Source organism: Oncorhynchus clarkii, chromosome 29 (assembly GCF_045791955.1).
Source record: "Oncorhynchus clarkii lewisi isolate Uvic-CL-2024 chromosome 29, UVic_Ocla_1.0, whole genome shotgun sequence".
In the NCBI taxonomy this organism is placed as follows: Eukaryota; Metazoa; Chordata; class Actinopteri; order Salmoniformes; family Salmonidae; genus Oncorhynchus; species Oncorhynchus clarkii.
Window position 1 is genome coordinate 3,634,033 of NC_092175.1, and position 27,146 is coordinate 3,661,178.

The 27,146-nt window shown below is 43.3% G+C and overlaps 1 protein-coding gene across 4 annotated transcripts; it reads right to left on the reverse strand.

Annotated features, from left to right (window-relative positions):
- Positions 1-213: 213 nt before the first annotated feature.
- On the reverse strand, positions 214-27,048 carry LOC139388536 (outer dense fiber protein 2-like). Of its 4 annotated transcripts, XM_071135244.1 has the most exons (20): positions 26,913-27,045; positions 26,621-26,703; positions 14,760-14,876; positions 13,241-13,354; positions 12,871-13,044; positions 12,542-12,732; positions 11,889-12,036; positions 11,525-11,650; positions 11,110-11,184; positions 10,885-10,956; positions 10,668-10,784; positions 8,378-8,563; positions 4,624-4,733; positions 4,356-4,482; positions 3,875-3,985; positions 3,417-3,680; positions 3,119-3,219; positions 2,631-2,793; positions 1,502-1,627; positions 217-1,286 (listed from the first exon to the last, which is right to left on the reverse strand). In XM_071135244.1, exons 3-20 carry the CDS (start codon positions 14,865-14,867, stop codon positions 1,116-1,118), a joined length of 2,484 nt encoding a protein of 827 aa, XP_070991345.1. In that variant the 5' UTR covers positions 14,868-14,876; positions 26,621-26,703; positions 26,913-27,045; the 3' UTR covers positions 217-1,115. The 4 variants fall into 4 exon arrangements, with proteins under 4 accessions (XP_070991344.1, XP_070991345.1, XP_070991346.1 ...); XM_071135243.1 differs by lacking the exon at positions 26,621-26,703 and having other exon boundaries at positions 214-1,286; positions 26,913-27,048; XM_071135245.1 differs by lacking the exon at positions 26,621-26,703 and having other exon boundaries at positions 967-1,286; positions 12,892-13,044; positions 26,913-27,027.
- Between the last annotated feature and the right edge of the window lie 98 nt (positions 27,049-27,146).

A 27,146-nucleotide genomic window follows, 5' to 3' on the forward strand; every position in this document is an offset into this window, starting at 1 on the left:
TGTTCCATCCATTCCACCAGAAGAACCAAATGCTGTGTGACCTCAGGCCAGCTACTTGATTTGGGTCTGAAACTGGAGGATGTGATGTTGGGACTAGTATGTGGCAAGAAAAAGGTAGTTATTTTATGCAAGGTGATTTGTAGTTGACTGCTATGCAGTTGATGTTGAACAGGTCCACAGTTTTATGAGGCTATAACCAGAAAGAAATAAATATTCTTGATGAAATTGCTTTATTGCAACTCAATACAACTTTATACACGTTCAAGGTATATAAAATGGCCATTACAAATATATATCTCCTATTTCATAATTAAAGCAGAAATATTTAAATTATTGACAAGAGCACAACTCCTTCACTGTTGATTCCTCTCATGGGTATCACATTTTAGACAAATACTGACACAAATAAACAGCAAACAAACCAAACAAAATAATTGGTTTCATTGATATGGCTCTGTTTAGCAGATAGCACCATCATTGGCCTGGGTACCAGTCTGTTTGTGTCATCATGCCACTCCTTGTCATTCCAAACAGGAGTTGACACGATAGCACAAACAGATCTGGGTCAAGGCTAACCAATCATAGCACCATTGGAACAATTCCGTAATATGTATGATAAGATGAAAAATAGCCAAGATGTATAACAAGTCCCAGATCTGTTGGACAGCTATGTTTTGGTACATTACATCTGTTAGGTGGTTGGTTACATGCTGTTGTATAGTAAGGTACAGAATGATACAGTATGCAGAGACATTAACAGTAGAACTGAAAACATAATGAAGTCAGAAGGACGTGAACAACTATAGGACAACTGTAATTAATGCAGACATGCTGGAAGTAAAGGCTGTGTAAACTTGATGTCTTATATTGTAACATTATTGATATTGTATAATTGGAACCATATTGATATAATGTATAATTGGAACATATACACCCACAAAATCAACATTGAATATAGTTGAAAAGAGCTCTGAGTATAGACCTGGATAATGATGTGTGTGTGATCCGAGAGAATCTTTGGGGAAGAGTTCCCTCAAATGGGGTGTGTGTATTTGTGTGTGCGTGTGCATAGTGTAGGTGTGTGTTTTCTGAGAGAATCTTTGGGGAGAGTCCCCTCAGTTGGGAGAAGGGGCCCGCAGAGTGCTGGTGAGGGCCGAGTCTCCGAACACGTTGGCATAAGAGGCTTTGAGGAACTGGACGTAGTTCTGCAGACTCCTGTTGGTGCTGTCCGACTGCTCCAGACGATCCTTCACATCCTGAAGACGGGACTGGTACCGCCGCTCTGCCTGAGGGTGGCGGAGGTGCACACACGCAGACAGACACACACCACAGCAATTCTATTATTAGAATGAAATATCATTTGATTTCTAAAGAGTGTGTGTGCCAAGATGTGTATTGTTATGAGTCACTATGTCTTTGACCGCAATAGTCTTAGAGATTTTGAGAGATTATAATCAGAGTTGACGCTAGAGATGTGTATTTCTAAAACACTCTCCTTCACCTCCTCTTTGCTGCGGCGGAGGGTGGTGAGTTCTGTGGTGGTCCTGCTTAGCTGGGTCTCCAGGTCCACCACCTTGGACTGGGTGGAGTGCTCTTTGGTGATCGCACGTTCCCGGGTCTGGGACACCTAATATAATAATATATGCCATTTAGCAGACACTTTTATCCAAAGTGACTTACAGTCAGTCATGTGTGCATACATTTTATGTATGGGTGGTCCAGGGAATTGATCCCACTATCCAGGAGTTGCAAGCGCCATGATCTACCAACAGAGCTACAGAGGACCACCTATACACCAGGACCGTGATACTCCATCAGACAGAGCAACTGACTTGTTACAACAAGCATAAAACAAAATGGCTGTGCACCCCATGGGAAGAAAATGACAAAGTCAGTGTAAACTAATGTTATTCTGTGAGTATTCACAATGCTAAAACGTAAAACAACCAAATCACTCAATGCAATACTTGCATCTCAATTTTACAATGTCCATGCAAAAAGCAGTAATAATTTATACGACTTTTGAATGACCAGGGATTGGTTCGGATTTCTAAACTTTAAATATTGTTAATAATCAGTTATACTAGAGACATGAAGAGTGCCATAGTCTGGTTTCTACACCAGGAGTTAATGGGTATCTGTAGGAGGAATGTATATGGTGGAGGCCTTTAAGCTTGGAATGTACTGAGTGAAGGAAAGACGATCACATCTTGGCAGGCACTGATAAGAGTGGAGAGAATTGGTTTAGTGAGGAAGGTGGCCGAGGTCAGGTCAGGTTAAGGGAGAAGGAACAGTCTATTGCCGGCGTAACTTAATTTCCTGCCTAGCAACAAAGATGTAATGTTTAGAGAGAAGGAGGAGATTCCACCCCAAATTGGGGTATATATACTACCACTTGTGGAACAATGTATTTGTCTTATGCAGCTGTATGACCCAATGGGGGAATACACTTGGTTTAAGCTTTACTAATCGTCCGTGAGTTTTAATAGGTTCATTTAGAACCTAACACCAGTGAACATAATCTGATGCACATATTGATCTCAAGCTGCAATGCTCCCTCCCACCCAGTTATTCCCCAAGTAGCCAATCCCCAGCCCCACTCTCCCTATGCCCGGGTGCCCCAGACAGACCTGGCGTCGGGCATCATCCAAGGCCTCCTCCAGCTGGCGGGTCAGGTGCGTGCACTCGTGGGACTTCTCCTCCAGCCGGAGCTGATTGCCATGGATGGTCTCCTCCCGCTTGGCGATCACCCCCACCAGGTCTCTGTTCTGACAAGTGGCCTCCTCTAGCTTCCTGTAAGGGAGAGATGGGATGGGCTCTCAAGCCCAGGTATGTTCACACATACACACACACACACCATACAAACACGGTATACATAAACACACACACAGGGGGTCACATGTTTATGCCAGGTCACAAACTAACAACGTATGAGCTCACTGTACTGTAAGTTGGATAAAAGCGTCGGTATATATCATGTATCATACTGCACACACACACACACACACACACACACACACACACACACACACACACACACACACACACACACACACACACACACACACACACACAGCGCGTTATGATATTGGCTCTGGAATGGCCATGATAATCTGACCTCTCCAGACTCTCCACACGGTGCTGCAGCTGTTTGTTCTCCTCCAACAGGACAGACTTTTTCTGTCTCAGCAGCTCCACCTGGCTGCCCTGCTGCTCCACCTAGACACAAAACATAAACCATTATATTATTATTACCATATTATTAAATTGATAAAGCCAGTTTGGAAGATGTGCATATACCATCACATTGTGTACAGCACACATACACCACCCTCCCACCACACACAAGCACGTCCCCCCCCACACAAACTTCCCCCCCCAACCCCCACACAAACTTCCCCCCCCAACCCCCACACCTTTATGCGCAGGTCAGCCAGGACGATACTCAGCTCAGTGCTACGTCTCTCCTGGGAATGTTCTCTATCCTGAGCTTCTTCCAGTAGGACCTCAGAGCGCCGCAGTGCCTCAGGAAGAGGCTCCAGCTCCGTCAGCCGGCCCAGCAGCTCCCTGCGCACCACCTCCACTTCGCTCTCCAGCTGGTCCCGGACCTCCCGCGCCTCTCGCTCTGCTTGTCCCAGCCTGGCACAGTACTCGTCCGCCTCCGCCCGTGTCTTCACCACCTGCATTACACAGAAGCACAGAAAACACATGAGGCACGCACAAACAATATACACACACATTGTAATTTATGGACTATAATTCTCCTTTTCATTTAGCCTATTATTGCATGTTTGCTTTCAGCACATTAAGAGTCTGTATGTGGGTACAACATGTGTGCATACCTGTGTGTATACCTGTCTGTGTGTCTATTTACCTGGGTCTTGTAGTTGTCCACTAGGCTCTCGTATTGCTTCACAGAGGCTTTGACGTGTTGTACCTCTGACTGGGACAGAGTCAGCTTCTCCTCCACTGTAGACAACATGGCCTGAAAGAGGGGAACATATGCCTGTCAGCCTACAGTATAGCACTGTGTATGTGTCCAAGTCCATGTTATGATGCAGTCCAATATCTGGTCGGCTAAATCTATGCATATTGAATTACTTTCAAATCTTTGTAATTTACTAGAACCAGAACCAACACCTACTATTTGGTACCGGGTACAGATGTAATTCTTGTAAATGACAAAGAACCACATAAATTGATTATTTCCCAGGCACAGATTAAGCCTAATGCATGATTTAAAATGTATGCTCAATGAAGAATATCCATTCAAAGTGATTTTTTGTCCAACTAAAATGAATCTGTGTCTGTGAAAACTGGCCTAATAATTCCAAGAGTCCATTGTCATCACTGACCTTGAGGCTCTGGTTCTCTAGCTTGGCGTGGGTGCCCTCTGTGGTGAGGCGGTCCAGGAGCCCCTCTCTCTCGGCCCGGGCCTTGTCCTCTGTCCCATGGAGTTGCTCTGTCAGGTCTGACACTCGGCTGCACGCATAGGGTATGGTCAGGATTATAAAGGTTTTTATGTTAGACCATAAATGTACAATTCAACCATATTCATGATTGCTCATGATGCTGTGTTCCCTATTATTCTGAGAAAAACTGAAGCAACTCTCCTTCTCTCACCTGTTGAGGACTGAGACCTCCATATCTAGCTGAGTCTTGTCCTTCATTTCCTGGGCGTGGCGACCACGCCAATTCTCTGCTGCTGATAGGGCCTCTACCATCTGGTTCTCCTGTGTAGGTAGCAACATCATCCAATAGATGTAAAAAGTATTTAAACCTGGTCCTGGTGAGCTACATGGTACATCTGGCTATTGTTCTAGCCCAATACTATCAAACGTAATTCGACTAATCATCAAGAAGTTCTTCATTGGAACATCTTGTTCCTAAGTATTGATGAGTTGTTCCATGTCAAATCAGCAAGCCAAATTGTTTCTGTAGTTAGACTGAACAAAAATATAAATGCAACAATTTCAAAATGTTTACTGAGTTACAGTTCATAAGGTAATCAGCCAATTAAAATAAATGCTTTAGTCCCTAATCTATGGATTTCACATGACTTGGCATACAGATATGCATCTGTTGGTCACAGATACCTTAAACACAAGGTGTGGATCAGAAAACCAGTCAGTATCTGATGTGACCACCATTTGCCTCAAGCAGCGCGACACATCTCCTTCGAATAGAGTTAATCAGGCTGTTGATTGTGGAATGTTGTTCCACTCCTCTTCAATGGCTTTGCGAAGTTGCTGGATATTGGCGGGAATTGGAACAGGCTGTTCAATCCAGAGCATCCCAAACATGCTCAATGGGTGACATGTCTGGTGAGAATGCAGGCCACGGAAGAACTAGAACAGCTTCCAGGAATTGTGTACAGATCCTTGTGACATGGGGCCGTGCATTATCATGCTGACACGAGGTAATGGCAGCGGATGAAGGGCACGACAATGGGTCTCAGGATCTCGTCACAGTATCTTCGTGCATTCAAATTGCCACTGAAAAATGGCAATTGTGTTTGTCACCCACACGCTGTCTGCCATCTGCCCGGTACAATTGAAACCGGAATTCATATCTGAAGAGCACACTTCTCCAGCCTGGCAGTGGCCATTAAAGGTGAGCATTTGCCCAGTGAAGTCGTTTACGACGCCGAACTGCAGTCAGATCAAGACTCTGGTGAGGACGACGAACACGCAGATGAGCTTCCCTGAGATGGTTTCTGACGGTTTTAGCAGAAATTATTTGGTTGTGCAAACCCACTTTTATTTCAGCTCATGAAACAAACACTTTACATGTTGCATTTATATTTTTGTTCAGTGTAAATACAGATAAGATTAGCATTCCAGCAACAATATTAATGTATAGGATAACAATCAATAAATATAATACCTAACATCCAATTTTGGACCAAAGAAATTGTAAAAAGCCACGCACGGGCCCCCCACGCCAATCCAAACCTAACAACGAGTATACAGTATCAGTTCTCTATGTCAGACAAGTAGTATGGAGTATTGTTTCTTCATCCTATGTAATGAATTCTCAGTTAATTTTGTGATTTCTTTCCTCTGCTCAGTGAAATTAGTCATTCAAGTTGTTTGGTTGATGTCCCAGCCAGTTCTGACCACTTGATGGTGTTGTTCCTGCTATTAAGTGACAAAAATATATAATTCCCCACCTCCCCCAGGCATTACAAACATTTCGCTACAACCGCAATAACATCTTCTAAATATGTGTGTGTGACCAATTACATTTGAGTTGATCGGGGCGGAAGGTAGCCTAGTGGTTACAGCATTGGGCCAGTAACCGAAATGTTGCTAGATCGAATCACCGAATTGACAAGGTGAAAATCTGTCATTCTGCCCCTGAACAAGGCAGTAACCCACTGTTTCTAGGCAGTCATTGAAAATAAGAATTTGTTCTTAACTGACTTGCACTTAAATAAAAGGTTAAATATAAAAATGCAAATGAAATAAAACTGTTACCCAAATTACAAAATTACATTTTGGTTTCTTTACCCTGTGGACAAGATGACAGCAACCCATGCAAATCCAATTCAAGTCAATGGTACCTATATTACCATTTTTGAGCTTCATTTCCAAATCATCCACAAGTAACATCATTGAGTTAAACAATACATTTTTTAAAATAATTTCACGATTTGAAAATGAAGAGTAATAATGCTAATATATGTACCAATGACTTGCAATGGATTTGTACAAAAATGCAAAAAAGATAGCAGTTGAAACAGTGGCCAATAAAACGAAAGCATGGGTTACTGTCATTCCTTGTCAATAGACGGCTTTTAGGGTAAGGAAACCAATGCAATTTTGTAATTTGGGCGAAGAATCCCTTAAACAATCTTCCAACTTTTTTCACCTAATAACAGGAACAGCGACATCTAGTGGTCAGAACCTGGTAATATCAGAACGCAGGATGAGGCACGTAGCGAACAACTCAAATGACTAATTTCTCTGAATGGGGAAAACACCATCACCAAATTCACTGGGAATATAATAGAAAGGATGAAGAATCAATATTTTCAAGCCGCAACTCCATAGTACATGTCAAACAAAGAGAACTGATACTATACGGTGCGTTCGGAAAGTATTCAGACCCCTTCCCTTTTTCCACATTTTGTTACATTACAGCCTATTTCAAAAAATTATTAAATTCACTTTTTCCTCATCAATCTACACACAATGCCCCATAATGACAAAGCAAAATACATTTTTTACAATGTTTGTAAATGTATATAAAAAATTTAAAAAACTGAAATTCCTTATTTACATAAGTATTCAGACCCTTTGCTATGAGACTTGAAACTGAGCTCAGGTGCACCCGGTTTCCATTGACCATCCCTGAGATGTTTCTACAACTTGACTGGAGTCCACATGTGGTAAATTATATTGATTAGACATGATTTGGAAATGCTGTCTAGATCAGGTCCCACAGTTGACAGTGCATGTTAAGAGCAAAAACTTAGCCATGAGGTTGATTGAAGGTCCCCAACAACATAGTGGCCTCCATCATTCTTAAATGGAAGAAGTTTGGAACCACCAAGACTCTAACTAGAGCTGGCCGACCAGCCAAACTCAGCAATCGGAGGAAAAGGGCCTTGGTCAGCGAGGTGACCAAGAACCCGATGGTCACTCTGACAGAGCTCCAGAGTTCCTCTGTGGAGATAGGAAAACCTTCCAGAAGGACAACCATCTCTGCAGCACTCCACCAATCAGGCATTTATGGTAGAGCGGTCAGACAATGCCACTCCTCAGTAAAAGGCACATGACAGCCGGCTTGGATATTGCCAAAAGCGACCTAAAGGACTCTCAGACCATGAGAAACAAAATTCTCTGGTCTGATGAAAACAAGATTGCACTCTTTGGCCTGAATGCAAAGTGTCAGATCTGGACAAAACCTGGTACCAGGATTGAGTAAAGGGTTCGAAAACTTACGTAAATGTGGTATAAAAAACTGTTTTTGTTTTATCATTATGGGGTATTGTGTGTGGATTTATGAAAAACAACTTAATCAGTTTTAGAATAAGGCTGTAACAGAACAAAATGTGGAAAAAGTCAAGAGGTCTGAATACTTCCTAAATGCACTGCAAATGTATTGAATATTATATGAATTCTACACACTAAATTGCCAATTTGGATGCAATCAATTATCTTAATTTCTCAGATAAATTATATTTCAACAAAATAACGTTGCAAGAATGCTAATCTTATCTGTTTCTAACAACAGAAATTATTTCAAAATAATCTGAGATGCTGAGTGTCAAAATTCTTTCTTGTCCTTTTTGAGTTGAAACGAGGATTAGACCAAACTGGTCCTAGATCTGTTCTAAGAGGTAGGTCACCATCTCCCTTCTTCCACCTACCATGTCCAGTAGCTGAGCTCTGAGCTGACCGGCGGTGTCTTCACTGCGCTCCGCCCGGTGTTTCTGGGCCCGCGTAGCCCTCTTCAGGGCTTCTTTGTTGGACTCCGCCTGAAGTTTCAGACACCGCAGCTGCTCCAGCAGGTGATCCATCTCTCCCTGCTGCTGGTTGGCCGCACGCTCCAAGTTCTGGACCAATCAGAAAGGAGTGGATAAAAAACAGGAATACATTTTGTATGCAAAGAAAGAGAAAAAAACAAGTGAGCCTCCACCCCCAATCTCCTGCCCCATTCCCCCAACCCCATGTCTCCCTACAACCACCCACCTCCTGCCCCCCTCCTGGAAACCATGTTTTCAACTCCTTCCCACCCCCCAGTACCCCTTACCCTTGGGCCTGAAAGCAAAAATATATATATATATAATAATAATGAAAATAGGTAAATACGGTATATTTTGTTTATATGTTTGGGCTTTATAAATTGTTTATTTGTATGTGTTGGGCTTTAGCTGAGATTATTCTTTACATAGTCAAGTGTACTTTTTCAGGCCTCAATAAAAAATATGTACATTCATTCTCGCTGTCGATAATTCTAAAGTTATGACTTCTAATAGTAACTGTATTCACTGGCGAACTGGGAGAGAGTGAGATGATTGCCATCTAAGAGCCAACATCTTTTTTGCAGCAGTGCTACCTGGCAGCAGTAATCGTCTCTCTGATTTATTGTGAGATTCAAGGAGCTATCATCGTTAAGTAACATAGTAGATGCAAAGAACTGAATATTTACATTCATGCACTTCTAAATTAATTTTGTAAAAGGCTGCACTCCAGACCTCAAGGCATTATTGTGAAATATTGGAGTATGGGCATGCCATTTTGATTCCAAGTTAAGTAGTTTAAAAATTTTAATGGATTTTCTATGGATTTTTTCCCAATAGCCAGAAGGGGGAGGCAAAAATACAGAAATTCAGCCATGGAAATACAATGCATTTGGAAAGTATTCAGACCCCTTGACTTTTTTCACATTTTGTAGTTACAGCCTTATTCTAAAATGGATTAAATTGAATATAGAAATGTTTTCAGATGTAATAAAAATTTAAAACTGAAATACAACATTTACATAAGTATGGAGACCCTTTACTCAGTACTTGTTGAAGCACTTTTGGCAGCGATTACAGCCTCAAATCGTCTTGTATATGACGCTACAAGCTTGGCACACCTGTACTTGGGGAGTTTCTCCCATTCCTCTCTGCAGATCCTCTCAAGCTCTGTCAGGTTGGATGGGGAGCGTCACTGCACAGCTATTTTCAAGTTTCTCCAGAGATGTTCCATCAGGTTCAAGTCTGGACTCTGGCTTTGCCACTCAAGGACATTTGTCTTGGCTGTGTATGTAGTTTTTTTTGTCCTATTGGATGGTGAACCTTTGCCCCAGTCTGAGGTTCTGAGCGCTCTGGAGCAGGTTTTCATTAAGGATCTCTTTGTACTTTGCTCTGTTCATCTTTCCCTTGATCCTGACTAGTCTCCCAGTCACTGAAAAACATCCCCACAGCATGATGCTGCCACCACCATGCTTCACCGTAGGGAGGGTGCCAAATTTCCTCCAGACGTTCAAGCCAAAGAGTTTAATCTTGGTTTCATCAGACCAGAGAATCTTGTTTCTCATGGTCTGAGAGAATCTTTAGGTGCCTTTTTGGCAAACTCCAAGCGGGCTGTCATGTACCTTTTTTACTGAGGTATGGATACCATCTGGCCACTCTACCATCTCTACCTGATTGGTGGAGTGATGCAGAGATGGTTGTCCTGGAAGGTTTTCCCATTTTGCACAGAGGAACTCTGGACCTCTGTCAGAGTGACCATCGGGTTCTAATCATGTTGTGAACCCGATGGTCACTCTGACAGAGGTCCAGAGTTCCTCTGTGCAAAATGGGAAAACCTTCCAGGACAACCATCTCTGCATCACTCCACCAATCAGGTAGAGATGGTAGAGTGGCCAGATGGTATCCATACCTCAGTAAAAAAGGTACATGACAGCCCGCTTGACCAAGGCCCTTCTCCCCCGATTGCTCAGTTTGGGACCAGGGCACAAATAATAATCAATCATTTTTCTCTTTATTTAACAATCTTACATATGAAACCTTATTTGTTAATCGAAAACTGTGAATAACTCACCACAGGTTAATGAGAAGGGTATGCTTGAAAAGATGCACATAAGGCACAGGCAAAGTACATCAGTATAGCGAAATTAAGCTGCAAGTTGAATTGTGTCCAAATGGAAGCCATATAAGGTCACTTTACCTTGATTTGCACAGCAAGACGGTTGTTGTCGGCCTCTTTGCTGCGTAACTGGCTCTGCAAATGGGCCCGAGTAGACTCCAGTACTTTAGACAGCTCGCCTGTGGTCTTAGCATTCTCCTGGAACAACAACAGAAAGCAAATAAATTAATCAAATCATTCAAATAATGAAACATTTGTTGAACACGCTGGGATGTAAAATACAGCAACTATAGTTCACCTTCTCAGTGTCCATAAGTGTAGTCAGTTGATTAACCTCCCTCTCTTTCTCTTGAAGTTTCAAAACAAGATGCTGTGTGAGGAATGACACAGAAATGTAATTCAGTACAACCTTCTATCCGTCAGCCGTCCAATAAGCACAAACCATTTTGAAGAGGACATTTTGGGGATTCGTGATTCACTGAATATTTTGTTGACTGACAGTGGCATATTTAAAGAAACACACCGAGTTTTCTGCCTCTGTGTTCGTCAGCCTCTTCAGAAGTACATCCTTCTGCTCTGAAATCCTCATGGATTCCATCTGTTCAAAGATTTTAAAAAACTGCCACCACCACAACAGGTAAAAGTGTAGCTATAAGAGGCCCGTATTTCAGGCCACAACATGATTAGATTGTGAGATCTAATTGGCTTGCTGCCTCATCCTAGTTCCGAACGTCCATGGTTATTCATCATGTCAGCATTTTCACCATCCTGGAAGTTTTTGAAACTTTTGGGTTCAAGTAGGGTTAGGTTTCAAGATAAGGAAATTCGCTTACTTCGCTAATCATGTTGTGGCCCCAAATCAAGGCCGGTGTTATGGATTAAAGTGAGTTGCTCTACTCTTAGTCTGCCCTCTACTGGCATGGAGGGTGTACCGGTACCTCACGTCCATGCTGTTCCCTCAGTAGGTGGCGGAGAGTGAGGTTGGTGGACTCAAATGTTTCCAGTTTTTGGAGCAGCAACTCCTTCTGACGCGCCAGGAATGAAGACTCAGACCCCGACATTCTCTTTTCCAATCAAAATAAAGCATTTCAGATATCAATACCTACTGTATATCCTTGAGGTTACACCTACCGTATGTATTTTGAAAGCCTATATTGGTATCTTTGCATGGTTGGTGTCAATTCCAGTTCAATTCAGTCAACTCTGGAAGTAAATTGATAAATGGTCTGTGCATTGGCATTTTAATCCATCCCCTGAATAGAAATGGTATTGACCGCCAACCATGTCTCTGCTGACACTCACACTGGCGCTGGAGCTCCTCATCTTGGTGACGGTCTCTCTCAGGGCTGACACCTGCCTGGCAGCAGCCATCCCGTCCATCTCTGCCTCCATCAGCTTCCTGAGCAGGGTGTCCTTCTCCAGCTGAATCGACTCCATAGACCTCTCCACTCTGTACGTACAGGGGGGTTATGGCAAACACAACAGGAGAGAGGCAAAGGGATGGAAGATTTTGAATAAGGGGTACAGGAAAGATGTTTTATAGTTTCACGTTTATTTAGCACCTCTGTATATTATTAAGTAGGACAATTATATTATTTTGCGTGAGTCACTGGGGGCTGTTGACAACTTGTATTTTGCAACTTCTGAATCAGATTTTATGAAAAACTACCAAATAGGCCATAGTGTGATAGCCTGCTAGGACTGTTGTTGGGTTAAAGGCATCTGAGAATCAAGGCTTATTACAGTCATGAGAAGTTGTACTGGAGTCTGGTCTAGTGGTAGCGCTGCAGACTCCTGACAACACTTACCTGCTGGCGACGGGGGTTATGAATCCCACCAGGGCCCTTCCCTTCTGCATGCCACTCTGTATCGGTCGCCCTCTCTACTTTCTGACTAAGACAATTAAATACAATTTGAATGAACTATGGCTTCAAGTGTGTCTGTCTGGGCCATACCTGCTGGTGCAGTCCGTCTCCTCCAACATCTTCTCCATGGAGTGGCGCAGGCGGGAGTTTTCCCTCTCCGTGACCTCTAGCTCCTTGGACACCTCGGCTAGCTCCTCCTCCTGTTCCTCGATGACCCGCTGGGAGGCGCTCAGCTTCTCCGACTGGCGCTCCAACAGCTGCTCCTTCCTCCGCAGCTCCACCTGCACACATACACAGGCATGTACACACACACACGCACAAAATCACACACTTAGAAGATTAATAAATGTATCAATGGGTGAGGGACTAGGGCAACATGTGGAACCGGTTCTAAGGAGAATTAAATGGGAGGGACAGACCTCACTCTTCAACGAGCTGACCTCAGTCATCAGGCTGTCAATCTTCCTCTCGTACTGGTTGATTCGTCCATGCAGCACTTCCTCCTCCTCTGACGACAGGTCGGCTAATCGCAGGGGAGAGTGGGAGGTCTCGGGCTCAGGTAATGGTGTGATCTCCAGGCGATGAGTCGGCCCCTAAGACATGGACAGGTCCAGTGACCACAGACTATATATATATGGCTTCTTTTGATCCATTTTATACCATATTAATGAAAGTGCTGATAGGAAAGTGTTGATATGAGTGCTTTCATAAGATATTGCTTCAATAGGTACAGTGTGAATACATCGCATTAGTGGAGATGAGATAAAAGGAATGAATAGCATGTCAGACCTCCCATTTGTAAGAGGCATCCCGCATTGAGGCCTTCCCAGGCGGTATCCATGGCACCCGTGTCTTCACCTTTGCAGTAGGTCGCAGGATCCCTCTATCACCCTTGGTCTTACCCTGCAAAGCAGACAGCATGAAACTCAACGGAAACACATTTAGGCCCACATGTAATGCATTCATGTGCAGGTAAATCCAGCAGTTTTCACACAAGCTGGGTATACAGTATTAGATAGCATAAGAAAAAGGAAAATACACTGCTCAAAAAATAAAGGGAACACTAAAATAACACATCCTAGATCTGAATGAATGAACTATTCTTATTAAATACTTTTTTCTTTACATAGTTGAATGTACTGACAACAAAATCACACAAAAATTATCAATGGAAATCAAATTTATCAACCCATGGAGGGTCTGGATTTGGAGTCACACTCAAAATGAAAGTGGAAAACCACACTACAGGCTGATCCAACTTTGATGTAATGTCCTTGAAACAAGTCAAAATGAGGCTCAGTAGTGTGTGTGTGGCCTCCACGTGCCTGTATGACCTCCCTACAACGCCTGGGCATGCTCCTCTTGAGGTGGCGGATGGTCTCCTGAGGGGGTTGTACCCCAGGTCTCCCAGACCTGGACTAAAGCATCCGCCAACTCCTGGATAGTCTGTGGTGCAACGTGGCGTTGGTGGATGGAGCAAGACATGATGTCCCAGATGTGCTCAATTGGATTCAGGTCTGGGGGAACGGGCAGGCCAGTCCATAGCATCAATGCCTTCCTCTTGCAGGAACTGCTGACACACTCCAGCCACATGAGGTCTAGCATTGTCTTGCATTAGGAGGAACCCAGGGCCAACCGCACCAGCATATGGTCTCACAAGGGGTCTGAGGATCTCATCTCAGTACCTAATGGCAGCCCACCTACGGCCTCCTCCACGTCTCCTGATGTACTGGCCTGTCTCCTGGTAGCGCCTCCATGCTCTGGACACTATGCTGACAGACACAGCAAACCTTCTTGCCACAGCTCGCATTGATGTGCCATCCTGGATGAGCTGCACTACCTGAGCCACTTGTGTGGGTTGTAGACTCCGTCTCATGCTACCACTAGAGTGAAAGCACCGCCAGCATTCAAAAGTGACCAAAACATCAGCCAGGAAGCATAGGAACTGAGAAGTGGTCTGTGGTCACCACCTGCAGAACCACTCCTTTATTGGGTGTGTCTTGCTAATTGCCTATAATTTACACCTGTTGTCTATTCCATTTGCACAACAGCATGTGAAATGTATTGTCAATCAGTGTTGCTTCCTAAGTGGACAGTTTGATTTCACAGAAGTGTGATTGACTTGGAGTTACATTGTGTTGTTTAAGTGTTCCCTTTATTTTTTTGAGCAGTGTACATTCAGAGACCTTTGGAAAGTATTCTCCGCTCTGTTCAGCACCTTAGACCCTGAATCGGAACGGCATTGATATGAAATTAGGACATTTAATTAACTGTTTCAAATGTGTTTTCCTGAAAAGGGTTTTCCAACCTGTGGTGTCCTGGAAGGGCTCCGAGTGCTCTTCTTCACATGCACATGCACAGGCGTAGTCTCATTCACATGCACATGTAGGGGCGGTGAGATTGACCGGGTCCTCATTGCTTTTTTCTGTAAAAGAGCAGTGAGTCAACTAGGCAAAAGCCACAATATAGGCCCCCTTTTCTCCCGTATCATATTAGCCTTTATACTGTTGCCCATCACTACCACACCATCAAACAAACACAACCAAAGTAATTTCAAAGGAGACTTTTTCAAAGGGAGACTGAATTATATGCACTGTTAGGAACAGAGTAAATGGTGCAAAGCAGGACTTGATAGGGACAGATTCCATGGTTCAATCATCAAACAAACATAGAAATGAAAGGAGGAGGAAGTGTAAACAAACAGGTTGGTTGACTGTCAGATGTGAACTGGCAGCTGATATGTAGTGATCATTCAAGTCCGTCCTTGTTTACAGTGTAGACAACACATGGCTGGTGTATCATTTTACCTGGGTGATGTACAATTACTAGATCAAGAGTGGACTGGCTGGTTAAATTTTTGCCTAATGGGCCTTTATAACTTGTTAATTTTGCGCAAAGTTATAATTATCAGGCTAATAGTGCGGGCCTTGAGGAAAACAATGGGCCATTGTGGGGGCCTCAAGGAAGAAAATGGGCTGGTGTGTTAGAAATACCAGAGATGATTTCTGGTCCCAGTCTGCCCCTGACTAGGATCATATGTCAGAGCAGTAGCAAAAAAGGTATACTTTTAGCGAATGAAGGCACGGCAGGAGCATACCTTCTGAAGTTAAGAAGGGTTGGTCCTGGTCGGTTCCTGGATAGGAGTGGTTACTGGAAGTGGTGTTGGGGGGGGGGGGGGGGGGGGGGGGCAGTAGGAGGCACTCTTTCCTCTGGTCAAATAAGAAAATATCCTAATGCCCCAGTGCAGTGATTGGGGACATTGCCCTGTGAAGGGTGCAATCTTTCGGATTGGACATTAATACAGGTGTTCTGACTCACGGTGGTCACTAAAGATCCCATGGCACTTATCGTAGGGGTGTTAACCCTGGTGTCCTGGCTAAATTCCCAATCTGGGCCTCATATCTTCCCCAGCTTCCAATTCGCTCATTCCTCTCCCCTGTAACTATTCCCCAGGTCGTTGCTGTAAATGAGAACGTGTTCTTCTCAGTCAACTTACCTGGTAAAATGAGTGTGTTGAACGGAGAGTGGCAAGGTAGGAGAAGAACAGAGGGAGGACGTGTGTTGAGGAAGAATGGCGCCAAGTACAACCCGTACTCTGATGGCTCAGAAATTGAACTTGACGAGAGTGAATTGCGTGTGGTGAAGACCTCTGAACCATGCCCCAATGATCATGCAAAGGATGATTCTGGCACAGTGGGAGTGACATTTTTATAGAAAGTGGATCCCTGACTTTTGGCTGACCCATATAATTTGGGTACGGTTAAATCGGTGAAGGTAGCTCGAAGTGGAATTGTGATTTTCTGTTATCTTCCGCCCAGAGGGAGTTGACACTTGGCGTCACGCGCCTCGGGACAAGACCTGTGACTTGCTTTGCTCTCCGGAGCAGAGTGCCTTTCAAAATAATGATTACTGTGGTGGCATTAAGTGTTGAGGTGGAGCAACTGAAATGTAAGATTCCCTGTGTCTGTGACACCCGCTGACCCAGTGGCGAGCGTGGTGAAACTGAGAAGATACTGTCTGTCCTTTTGAGTTTTGAAACAAAGTCTTTATCTGACAAAGTCATGGTAGGATGTGTCAGTTATCCCATGAGAGTTTTTGTGCCGATCCCACTAAGGTGTTTTAGATGCCAAGCGTATGGTCATGTTGCAGCAGTGTGTGGGAGGGAAATTCCGAGATGTGAGAAGTGTGCAGGAGGGCATGGAAAAAAGGAATGTGTAGTATCGGTGGAAAAAACGGTGTGTTTCAATTGTGGGGGTGCCCATGTTACTGGAGATCAGAAGTGCCGGTGCAAGAGATAGGTTGAGGTTGCAACTCTGTTCAGAGTAGAACAGGTCACAAAATGTCGTCATAATATATGCACAAAAACTGTTTCGGCTGGGAAGCATGCCTTTAACACCATCATTAAGTTTGCCGACGACATGACGATGGTAGGCCTGATCACCGATGAAGATGAGACAGCCTATAGGGAGGAGGTCAGAGACCTGGAAGTGTGGTGCAAGAACAACAACCTCTCCCTCAACGTCAGCATGACAAAGGAGCTGATTGTGGATGACAGAAAAATGTAGGGGTCGAGCACACAACCCACTCACATAGATGAGGCTGTAGTGGAGCGGGTCGAGAGCTTCAAGTTCATCAGTGGACATCACTAAGGATCAATCATGGTCCACACACACCAACAGTCTTGAAGAGGGCACGACAACACCTCTAACCCCTCAGAAGGCTGAAAGTATTTGGCATGGGCCCTTAAAACCTCAAAAACGTATTTGATAGCTGCATCACTGTTTGGTATGGCAACTGCTTGGCATCCAAACGCTACAGTGGGTAGTTTGTACGGCCCATTACATCACTGGAACCGAGCTCCCTGCCATCCAGGACCTCTATACTGAGGTCGGATGTCTTAGCCGTGTCTGAATCCTGGCTTAGGAAAACCAACAAAAACCCTGAAGTTTCCATCCCTAACTATAACATTTTCCACCAAGATAGAACTGCCAAAGGGGGAGGTGTTGCAATCTACTGCAGAGATAGAACTCTGAAGGCTATTTTACTATCCAGGTCTGTACCAAAACAATTAGAGCGTCTACTTCTAAAAATGTACCTTTCCAGAAACAAGTCTCTCACCGTTGCCGCTTGCTTTTGACCCACCCTCTGCCCCCAGCTGTGCCCTGGACACCATATGTGAATTGATTTCTCCCCATTTATCTTCTGAGATCGTGCTGCTAGGTGACCTAAACTGAGACATGCTTAACATCCCGGGCATCCTACAATCTAAGCTTGATGCCCTCAATCTCACACAAATTACCAGGTACAACCCCAAATCCGTAAACACGGGCACCCTCATAGATATCATCCTAACTAACTCGCCCTCCAAATACACCTCTGCTGTTTTCAACCAAGATCTCAGCGATCACTGCCTCATTGCCTGCATCCGTAATGGTGGTCCTCATCACTGTCAAACGCTCCCCAAAATACTTCTGCGAACAGGCCTTTCTAATTGACCTGGCCGGGGTATCCTGGAATGACATTGACCTCATCCCGTCAGTAGAGGATGCATGGTTATTCTTTAAAAGTGACTTCCTCACCATCTTAAATCAGCACGCCCCATTAAAAAATGTAGAAGTAGAAACAGATATAGCCCTTGGTTCACTCCAGACCTGTCTGCCCTTGACCAGTACAAAAACATCCTGTGGCGTTCTGCATTAGCATCGAATAGCCCCCATGATATGCAACTTTTTCGGGAATTTAGGCACCAATATACACAGGCAGTTAGGAAAGCTAAGGCTAGCTTTTTCAAACAGTAATATGCATCCTGTAGTACAAACTCAAAAAAGTTCTGGGACACTGTAAAGTCCATGGAGAATAAGAGCACCTCCTCCCAGCTGCTCACTGCACTGAGGCTAGGAGACACTGTCACTACCGATAAATCCACAATAGTTGAGAATTTCAATAAGCATTTTTCTAAGGCTGGCCATGCTTTCCACCTGGCTACCTCTACCCCGGTCAACAGCCAAATCCAGATAGCTGATGTTCTGAAAGAACTGCAAAATCTGGACTCCTACAAATCACCCGGGCTAGACAATCTGGACCCTCTCGTTCTCAAAGTACCAGCCGAAATTATTGCAACCCCTATCACTAGCCTGCTCAAACTCTCTTTCGTATCGTCTGAGATTCCCATAGATTGGAAAGCTGCCGCAGTCATCCCCCTTTTCAAGGGGGGCGACACTCTAGACCCAAACTGCTACAGGCCTATATCTATTCTACCCTGAATTTCTAAGGTCTTTGAAAGCCAAGTTAACAAAGATTATTGACCATTTCGAATCTCACCGTACCTTTTCCGCTATGCAATCTGGTTTCAGAGCTGGTTATGGGTGCACCTCAGCCACGCTCAAGGTCCTAAACGATATCATAACCGTCATTGATAAGATACATTACTGTGCAGCAGTATTCATCGACCTGGCCAAGTCTTCGACTCCTTTAAACACAACATTCTTATTGGCAGACTCAACAGCCTTGGTTTCTCAAATGTTTGCCTCGCTTGGTTCACCAACGACTTCTCCGATAGAGTTCAGTATGTCAAATCGGAGGGCCTGTTGTCTGGACCTCTGGCAGTCACTATTGGGGAGTTCAATTCTCAGGCCGACTCTCTTCTCTGTATACATCAATGATGTCGCTCTCGCTGCTGGTGGTTCTTTGATCCATCTCTAAGCAAACGACACCATTCGGTATAACCTCCAGATGAGCTTCAATGCGATACAACTATCCTTCTGTGGTCTCCAACTGCTCTTAAATGCAAGTAAAACTAAATGCATGCTCTTCAACCGATCGCTGCCCGCACCTGCCCGCCCATCCAGCATCACTACTCTGGATGGTTGACTTAGAATATGTGGACAACTACAAATACCTATGTGTCTGGTTAGACTGTAAACTCTCCTTCCAGACTCACATTAAACATCTCCAATTCAAAATTAAATCTGGAATCGGCTTCCTATTTCGCAACAAAGCATCCCTCACTCATGCTGCCAAACATACCCTCGTAAAACTGACCATCCAACAGATCCTCGACAATGTCATTTACAAAATAGCCTCCAACACTCCACTCAACAAATTGGATGCAGTCTATCACAGTACCATCCATTTTGTCACCAAAGCCCCATATACTACCCACCACTGCATGCTCTCGTGGTCTGGCCCTTGCTTCACATTCGTAGCCAAACACACTGGCTCCAGGTCCTCTACAAGTCTCTGCTAGGTAAAGCCCAGACTTAGCTCACTCGTCACCATAGCAGCACACACCCGTAGCAGGCACTCCAGCAAGGAATTCTCACTGGTCACCCCCAAAGCCTATTCTTCCTTTGGCCTCCTCTCCTTACAGTTCTCTGCTGCCAATGACTGGAACGAATTGCAGAAATCATAGCAGCTGGAGACAAATATCTCCCTCACTAACTTTAAGCACCAGCTGTCAGAGCAGCTCATAGATAACTGAACCTGTACATATCCCATCTGTAAATAGCCCATCCAACTACCTCATCCCCATACTGTATCTATTTATCTTGCTCCTTTGAACCCCAGTATCTCTACTTGAACATTCATCTTTTGCACATCTATCACTCCAGTGTTTAATTGCTAAATTGTCATTATTTTGCCTATTTATTGTCTACCTCCCTTATCGTACCTCATTTGCACACACTGTAAATACTTTTTCTCTATTGTGTTATTGACTGTATGTTTGTTTATTCCATGTGTAACTCTTGTGTTGTTGTTTGTGTCGCACTGCTTTGCTTTATCTTGGCCAGGTCGCAGTTGTAAATGAGAAATTGTTCTCAACTATCTGGTTAAATAAAGGTGAAATAAAGTAAATAAATAAAAAAAAAAGAATGACCATCGTTGTGTTTGGAGGAGAAAGGGGGAAGGCTTGCAAGCCAAAGAACACCATAGCAACCGTGAAGCACGGGGGTGGCAGCATCATGTTGTGGGGGTGTTTTTCTTGCAGGGTGGACTGGTGCACTTCACAAAATAGATGGCATCATGAGGGAGTAAAATTATGTGGATATATTGAAGCAACATCTCAAGACATTAGTCAGGAAGTTAAAGCTTGTTCACAAAAGGGTCTTCCAAATGGAGAATGACCCCAAGCATACTTCCAAAGTTGTGGCAAAATGGCTTAAGGACAACAAAGTCAAGGTATTGGAGTGGCCAGAACTGAAAAAGCGCGTGCGAGCAAGGAGGCTAACAAACCTGACTCAGTTACACCAGCTCTGTCAGAGGAATGGGCCAAAATTCACCCAGGTTATTGTGGGAAGCTTATGGAAGGCAACCCGAAACGTTTGACCCAAGTTAAACAATTTAAAGGCAATGCTACCAAATAGAGGTCGACCGACTATGATTTTTCAATGCCGATACCGATTATTGGAGGACCAAAAAAAGCCGATACCGATTAATCGGACGATTTTTAAAAATGTATTTGTAATAATGACAATTACAACAATACTGAATGAACACTTATTTTAACTTAATATGATACATCAATACAAATCAATTTAGCCTCAAATAAATAATTAAACATGTTCAATTTGGTTTAAATAATGCAAAAACAAAGTGTTGGAGAAGTAAAAGTGCAATATGTGCCATGTAAAAAAGCTAACGTTTGAGTTCCTTGCTCAGAACATATGAAAGTTAGTGGTTCTTTTTAACATGAGACTTCAATATTCCAAGGTAAGAGGTTTTAGGTTGTAGTTAATACAGTATTTATAGGACTATTTCTCTCTATACCATTTGTATTTCATATACCTTTGAGTATTGGATGTTCTTATAGGCACTATAGTATTGCCAGTGTAACAGTATAGCTTCCGTCCCTCTCCTCGCCCCTACCTGGGCTCGAACCAGGAACACATCGACAACAGCCACACTCGAAGCAGCGTTACCCATCACTCCACAAAAGCTGTGTCCCTTGCAGAGCAAGGGGAATAACTACTACAAGTCTCAGAGCGAGTGAAGTTTAAAAACACTATTAGTGCGCACCCCGCTAACTAACTAGCCATTTCACATTGATTACACCAGCCATTAGGCTGATAGGCTTGAAGTCATAAACAGCGCTGTGCTGGCGAAGAGCTGCTGGCAAAACACATGAAAGTGCTGTTTGAATGAATGCTTACGAGCCTGCTGCTGCCTACCATCGCTCAGTTAGACTGCTTTATCAAACCATAGATTTAATTATAACATAACACACAGAAATACGAGCCTTTGGTCAATAATATGGTCGAATCCGGAAACTATCCTTTAAAAAGCAAAACGTTTATTATTTCAGTGAAATACGGAACCGTTCGGTATTTTATCTAACGGGTGGCACCCCTAAGTCTAAATTCTTGCTACATTGCACAACCTTCAAATACAGAACCGTTCGGTATTTTATCAAACGGGTGGCATCCCTAAGTCTAAATATTCTTGCTACATTGCACAACCTTCAATGTTGCATATACCCTGACTCTGCGTGCAACGAACGCAAGAGAAGTGACACAATTTCACCTGGCTAATATTGCCTGCTAACCTGGATCCCCCAGTGTTGCATCGATTATATGCAACGCAGGACACGCTAGATAAACTAGTAACATCATCAACCATGTGTAGTTATAACTAGTGATTATGATTGATTGATTGTTTTTTATAAGATAAGTTTAATGCTAGCTAGCAACTTACCTTGGCTTCTACTGCATTTGCCTAACAGGCAGTCTCCTTGTGGAGTGCAACAAGAAGTAGGTGGTTATTGTGTTGGACTAGTTAACTGTAAGGTTGCAAGATTGGATCCCTCGAAGTGACGTTCTGTTGGCTGTGTGCTTAGGATCGTTGTCCTGTTGGAAGGTGAACCTTTGCCCCAGTCTGAGGTGCTGAGTACTCTGGAGCAGATTTTCATCAAGCATCTCCCTGTACTCTTTGCTTCGATCCTGATTAGCCTCCCAGTCCCTGCTGCTGAAAAACTTCCCTACAGCATGATGCTGCCCTCACCATGCTGGGGATGGTGCCAGGTTTCCTCCAAATAGTTCATTATTGGGTTCATCAGACCAGAGAAACTTGTTTCTCATGGTCTGAGTCTTTATGTGTCTTTCGGCAAACTCCAAGTGTGCTGTCATATGCCTTTTACTGAGGAGTGGCTTCTGTCTTGCCACTCTACCGTAAAGGCCGGATTGGTTGAGTGCTACAGATATGGTTGTCCTTCTGGAAGCTTCTCCCATCTCCACAGAGGAACTCTTTAGCTCTGTCAGAGTGATCATCGGGGTCTTGGTCACCTCCCTGACCAAGACCCTTCTCCCCCAATTGCTCAGTTTGGCCACATGGCCAGCTCCAGGAAGAGTCTTGGTGGTTCCAAACTTCTTCCATTTAAGAATGATTGAGGCCACTGTGTTTATGGGGACCTTCAATGCTGCAGAAATGTTTTGGTACCCTTCCCCAGATCTGTGTCTCAACACAATCCTGTCTCAGAGCTCTACGGACAATCCCTTCGACCTCATGGCTTGGGTTTTGCAAGGACATGCACGGTCAACAATGGGAACTTATATAGACAGTTGTGTAACTTTCCGAATCATCCCTTCACTGTTGACGTTGAGACTAAAGGTTGACCAATTAATCGCCATGGCTGATTAATTATGGCCCTTTTCAAGTTTTCATAACAATCAGTAATCTACCCTTATGGCCAATTACATTGCAATTCACGAGGAGACTGTGTGGCAGGCTGACCACCTGTGACGCGAGTCCAGCATCAAAAGGACCTTGTGGTTGTAAGGAGCCATGGTAAGTTGCTAGCTAGCATTAAACTTATCTTATAAAAAACAATCAATCTTCACATAATCACTAGTTAACTACACACGGTTGATGATATTACTAGGTTAACTAGCTTGCCCTGCGTTGCATATAATCAAAGCGGTGCCTGTTAATTTGCCATCAAATCACAGCCTACTTCAACTTCGCCAAACAGGTGGTGATTTAACAAAAGCACATTTGTGAAAAAAGCATAATTGTTGCACAAATATACCTAACCACGAACATCGATGCCTTTCTTAAAATTAATACACAGAAGTATATATTTTTTTTAACCTGCATATTTAGTTAAAATAAATGCATGTTAGCAGGCAATATTAACTACAGAAATTGTGTCACTTCTCTTGCGTTCAGTGCAAGCAGAGTCAGGGTATATGCAGCAGTTTGGGCCGCCTGGCTCGTTGCGAACTGTATGAAGACCATTTCCTAACAAAGACCATAATTAATTTGCCAGAATTTTACATAATAATGACATAACATTGAAGGCTGTGCAATGTAACAGCAATACAGTGCCTTGCGAAAGTATTCGGCCCCCTTGAACTTTGCGACCTTTTGCCATATTTCAGGCTTCAAACATAAAGATATAAAACTGTATTTTTTTGTGAAGAATCAACAACAAGTGGGACACAATCATGAAGTGGAACGACATTTATTGGATATTTCAAACTTTTTTAACAACTCAAAAACTGAAAAATTGGGCATGCAAAATTATTCAGCCCCTTTACCTTCAGTGCAGCAAACTCTCTCCAGAAGTTCAGTGAGGATCTCTGAATGATCCAATGTTGACCTAAATGACTAATGATGATAAATATAATCCACCTGTGTGTAATCAAGTCTCCGTATAAATGCACCTGCACTGTGATAGTCTCAGAGGTCCGTTAAAAGCGCAGAGAGCATCATGAAGAACAAGGAACACACCAGGCAGGTCCGAGATACTGTTGTGAAGAAGTTTAAAGCCGGATTTGGATACAAAAAGATTTCCCAAGCTTTAAACATCCCAAGGAGCACTGTGCAAGCGATAATATTGAAATGGAAGGAGTATCAGACCACTGCAAATCTACCAAGACCTGGCCATCCCTCTAAACTTTCAGCTCATACAAGGAGAAGACTGATCAGAGATGCAGCCAAGAGGCCCATGATCACTCTGGATGAACTGCAGAGATCTACAGCTCAGGTGGGAGACTCTGTCCATAGGACAACAATCAGTCGTATATTGCACAAATCTGGCCTTTATGGAAGAGTGGCAAGAAGAAAGACATTTCGAAAAAGATATCCATAAAAAGTGTTGTTTAAAGTTTGCCACAAGCCACCTGGGAGACACACCAAACATGTGGAAGAAGGTGCTCTGGTCAGATGAAACCAAAATTGAACTTTTTGGCAACAATGCAAAACGTTATGTTTGGCATAAAAGCAACACAGCTCATCACCCTGAACACACCATACCCACTGTCAAACATGGTGGTGGCAGCATCATGGTTTGGGCCTGCTTTTCTTCAGCAGGGACAGGGAAGATGGTTAAAATTGATGGGAAGATGGATGGAGCCAAATACAGGACCATTCTGGAAGAAGACCTGATGGAGTCTGCAAAAGACCTGAGACTGGGACGGAGATTTGTCTTCCAACAAGACAATGATCCAAAACATAAAGCAAAATTTACAATGGAATGGTTCAAAAATAAACATATCCAGGTGTTAGAATGGCCAAGTCAAAGTCCAGACCTGAATCCAATCGAGAATCTGTGGAAAGAACTGAAAACTGCTGTTCACAAATGCTCTCCATCCAACCTCACTTAGCTCGAGCTCTTTTGCAAGGAGGAGTGGGAAAAAATTTCAGTTTCTCGATGTGCAAAACTGATAGAGACATACCCCAAGCGACTTACAGCTGTAATCGCAGCAAAAGGTGGCGCTACAAAGTATTAACTTAAGGGGGCTGAATAATTTTGCACGCCCAATTTTTCCGTTTTTGATTTGTTAAAAAAAATTGAAATATCCAATAAATGTCGTTCCACTTCATGATTGTGTCCCACTTGTTGTTGATTCTTCACAAAAAAATACAGTTTTATATCTTTATGTTTGAAGCCTGAAATGTGGCAAAAGGTCGCAAAGTTCAAGGGGGCCGAATACTTTCCCAAGGCACTGTATTTAGACTTAGGGTTGCCACCCGTTCGATAAAAAAGGGAACGGTTCCGTATTTCACTGAAAGAATAAACGCTGTGCTTTCGAAATGAAGGTTTCCGGATTTGACCATATTAATGACCAAAGGCTCGTATTTCTGTGTATTTATTATATGTGTTGTGCATTGAAGTCCAGAAGTGAAGGGAAAAGGTGACAGGAAGAGAGCGCATAGATGCGAGAAGGAACACAATGTGGCTGCTATGAAAGTGCACTGTGTTTACGTTATCAGGGGAGTATTCATTCCTCAGATTCTGTTGAAAAACGTTTCATAAACGAATGCAAACGGAACGAAACTGAGATAAACATACCTGAAATTGTCCAATGGAAACTCTTGTTTGCAACTGTTGGACTAATGATTACACTCTAGATCAGCTAGATGCAGGCAAGCGTGTGCAAGGCAGTATTGAATGTGTCACCATCTGTCACTGTCTGTCAACTCAAATGTTTCTCTCTACCTTTGTTTACCTACGTTGTAAACTTTCATTCATAGGCTAGGTTGTAGCAACCTCGATGGGTATAGGGATAATTTCAGTATCATGTAGTAGCCTAAACCTTTTACATCGAACTGAGTGAATGGGATATGAATGACAGTCATCCAATATGCTGTAATATAAATAAGGCCATGCTCATAAAATGTGTTTTGTTCTCCCTCATCTTAAACGCCCCCGACCTCCACTGTACCTGTCTCCTGTTATGTTGACTCAGTTTATAGCAGTTTATAAAGAACGTATATAGTCTTGTTCTTTCTACATAACAGTATTCTCTCTTGAACGGAGTTCCTCGAGTTTCCCTGCCCTAGCCTGCCTAGGCCATATGCCTGTGCTCAATATCGACATAGGCACACATTTATTGCTTTAAAATATATATTATTGGCACTGGCAGCTAAACTTATCAACACTAAATAGACACTTCTTAAATATACATGTCACAATTCCAGACATAACAATGCACAATATATATTTTCTGGCCATGTATCCGCTCACTTTGCCTGCGTTGCTTTACGTTGACGCGAGAGAAATAGACTTTCTAATTTCAAGTAACGTTATACATGGCGGCGTTGACGCTCGCGGCCCGTCTGTTCTCTCTCATTCAGCTCGGTGCATTCTAATTCCAGCGTGTAAACGCTCGTAAAAATAAACACTTTTCGTTTGATTTTGTCTTCAGAGTAAACTGAAGCCAGTGTACTAACGTTACTGTAGTTCCACCTCTTCCTTCCCAATACAATCCAATTTGTCAGGCTGAAGCTGCAACTTGTTGAGCAGGAGCTTGTAACTGCCAATCCAAATAAAAGTAGTTAATAAGATAGCCACTATCTAGTAAGCTAGATAGATATAAATAGCTAAAGAAATGCAGTAATGTATTGTAGCTAGCTAACGTTAGATAGCAAGCTAAACCACGGGCTTTGGCTAAACAGAATTTATGCTTTATGCTAAATAACCAATTGTTCAAGTACCTTTTTAAGAACACCAGAAGTAACTCACCATGTGAGAATCAAAATATTCGTCGAAATTGTGGTTTATGGATATTGTGACATATAGTTTACGTAGCTAGCTACCATTTCATTCAAAAGGCAAAGCAAAGACAGTGGGCAAAGCGTCCTCCAAAACACCATTCTTCCGGTAGCAGCGTTCCGGTAGGTGATTGGCTCATTCAAAACTTTGCTGATCTGTGAATGGAGCAAAGAGCTGACCTTTGGTGGAGTTATGTTCCACGTT